General features: G+C 53.5%; 1 protein-coding gene across 1 annotated transcript in view; it reads left to right on the top strand.

The window, feature by feature from the left end:
* The first annotated feature begins 301 nt into the window (after nt 1-301).
* LOC111741298 (urea transporter 2-like) overlaps nt 302-2,128 on the top strand; it is a 26,764-nt gene continuing 24,937 nt past the window's right edge. The window contains exon 1 of the mRNA XM_023532069.1: nt 302-425. Coding sequence (XP_023387837.1) covers nt 302-425 — 124 coding nt within the window. The remainder of the gene's footprint in view (nt 426-2,128) is intronic.

Genomic DNA, 2,128 nt, shown 5'->3' with positions numbered 1-2,128 from the left:
AGAGTCCATCGCGTGTGTGCACGAAAGTGCATGTGTACATACGTGTGGATGTACAAATGTGTGCGTGAGTGCATGTGTGTGAGTGTGTGTAGGAGGGTGTATGCACACACAAGTGTTTGTGCCTGTGTGTGTGACTACTGCACCGTAAAATAGATCCTAACCACGACACAGGTCAAAGGCAAAGGGTGCCCTGGGTGGTCAGGAGGGCACCCTGGTGATGACAGATCTGGGCATGTGGGCAGCATTAGGATAGATAATGGAGAACAACATACATGGAAACCAAACTGAGCCCGAGGCAGCCATGGGGCCGGTGGAGGCCGCCTGCCCAGAGCAGCGGCACACGCTCCAGAGAAGCCGGAAGTCAGCTCAGGCACAGACGGAGTGCAGCCCCAAGACAGAACCATCCAAGAGCAAAGACACCTCCAGTGTGGCTTAACTTTCCCTCCAAGTAGCTCTCACTTATGGGGAGACTGGACACATCGCCCCGGGTGGTGTGGGGACACAGCTGAAGCAGCTGCCTACAGACTCAGAATGTCATCCCAAGAATCTTTGTTTGAAAAATGAAAAGATTTGCACTCTACTCTTTTACAAGCCCTGTTTGCTTAAATATACAACTAGTATTGTATATTCTTTTCCATCAGGTACAGTTAGCATTCCAGAACACCAGGCGTCACCATGCCTGGGCCTGGGCCACCCACGAGGGTACTGTGCCCAGTTCCAGGAGCAAGCCACTCAGATATGGACACCTTGGAAGTTTTCTGAACCGTGGTGTGACCAAGCAGTGTATTAAGATAATTTGTCCATCACCAGTGGGGAGCTGGAGGGGGACTGAGGAGCCTGAAGCGGGGGAACCTGGCTGGGAACTGACCTGGACAGGGGACGGCCTGGCCCAGAGAGAGAAAATGCCCTGATCCAGAAAGAGCCCTGGAAGGAAGATCTGATGGATTAGTTATTGCTGTTGTTGGGAGGTGGTGAGGCAGGGGCTCAGCATACAGCACATGGAAGGCTCATCCCACTTTAAAAGTGTCACCAGAGAAGGGTATGCCATACCCTTCCAAAGGTCCTTCCAAACAAGCTAATATCTAAGGAGATCAAAGGCAGTCTGGCCCCCAACCCCTATCCGCCCCAGTAGGCTCCCAAGCCATTCAGCAGAGGGCCAGAGCCTCCCTGCCAGGCCTGGTTAGATTCCCAGCTGGCCTTGCAGGAGAACCCAGAAAGACACAGCCCCAGGCGTGCTGGCCACCAGCCGTCTCTGACCCAATGGTCTGCAGATGGCACAAGGGAGGTGGTGCTTCCTCCTGACTCCCGTCCCACCCGGCCTGACCCTCTGGCCCCAGTGAGTCAGACTCCTCTCAGCCCACATCAGTCTTGGCTGGAGCTGCCAAGAAAAGCTCTGAACCACCTCTAATAAGAGACAGCACTCAACCAACCACTTACACAACCCAGCTCTGAAAAAGGCACCTCTCACTTTAGCCCAGCTGCCGGCCAGGCCCCCATCCTCTGTTCCCTTGCCCTATCTGTCTAATGACCAGGCCTCTCCTGGCTTCATTCCCTCCCTGGCCTCCCTGGAGTGTGATCCACCAGCCCATGGGCCTATTCTGTCCCCATTCCAGCATCCACTTAGCCCTGCACAGCTGATCTCTCCCTTTCGGCAGCTGTCCACCCAGCTTACAGGTCAGCAGAGCCTCTGGCCCAGGGACCCAGCCTAACTCAACAACGTCCTGCGGAGTGATGTCTCTGCCTTTGATCCTGTTGTCACTGTGATCCAGTGGCAGGACGGCAGAGTCTGGGAGCTTCGTCTGATGAAGCAAACTGAAGGGAAGTTGAGAGGTCTGCCCAAGAGAAAGAAAGGCTTGAGATCACTCTCTGAGCTGCTCTCATGGGGAGAAGGGAGTCCATGGGTGTTGTGCTGCTGGACAGAACTGGAACCAGCCATGGGTAAATTTCTATAGATCCAAGGCTTTCTTATAATCAGAGCTGTTCACAGAGAGAATATCCTGCCCCAAAGAGTCATGGAACCCCAGTCAGCAGGCACAAAAGTTGGATTTCTTAATTATTTGAGAGAGGGCAAAGAATGTCCCTTTCGGTCCTTAGGTTGTAGAAATTTTTTTGGAAACTCTCCTTTCCT

Source organism: Pteropus vampyrus, unplaced genomic scaffold, assembly GCF_000151845.1.
Source record: "Pteropus vampyrus isolate Shadow unplaced genomic scaffold, Pvam_2.0 Scaffold3, whole genome shotgun sequence".
NCBI classification, from domain to species: domain Eukaryota; kingdom Metazoa; phylum Chordata; class Mammalia; order Chiroptera; family Pteropodidae; genus Pteropus; species Pteropus vampyrus.
This window is presented reverse-complemented; position numbering and strand designations above follow the sequence as displayed.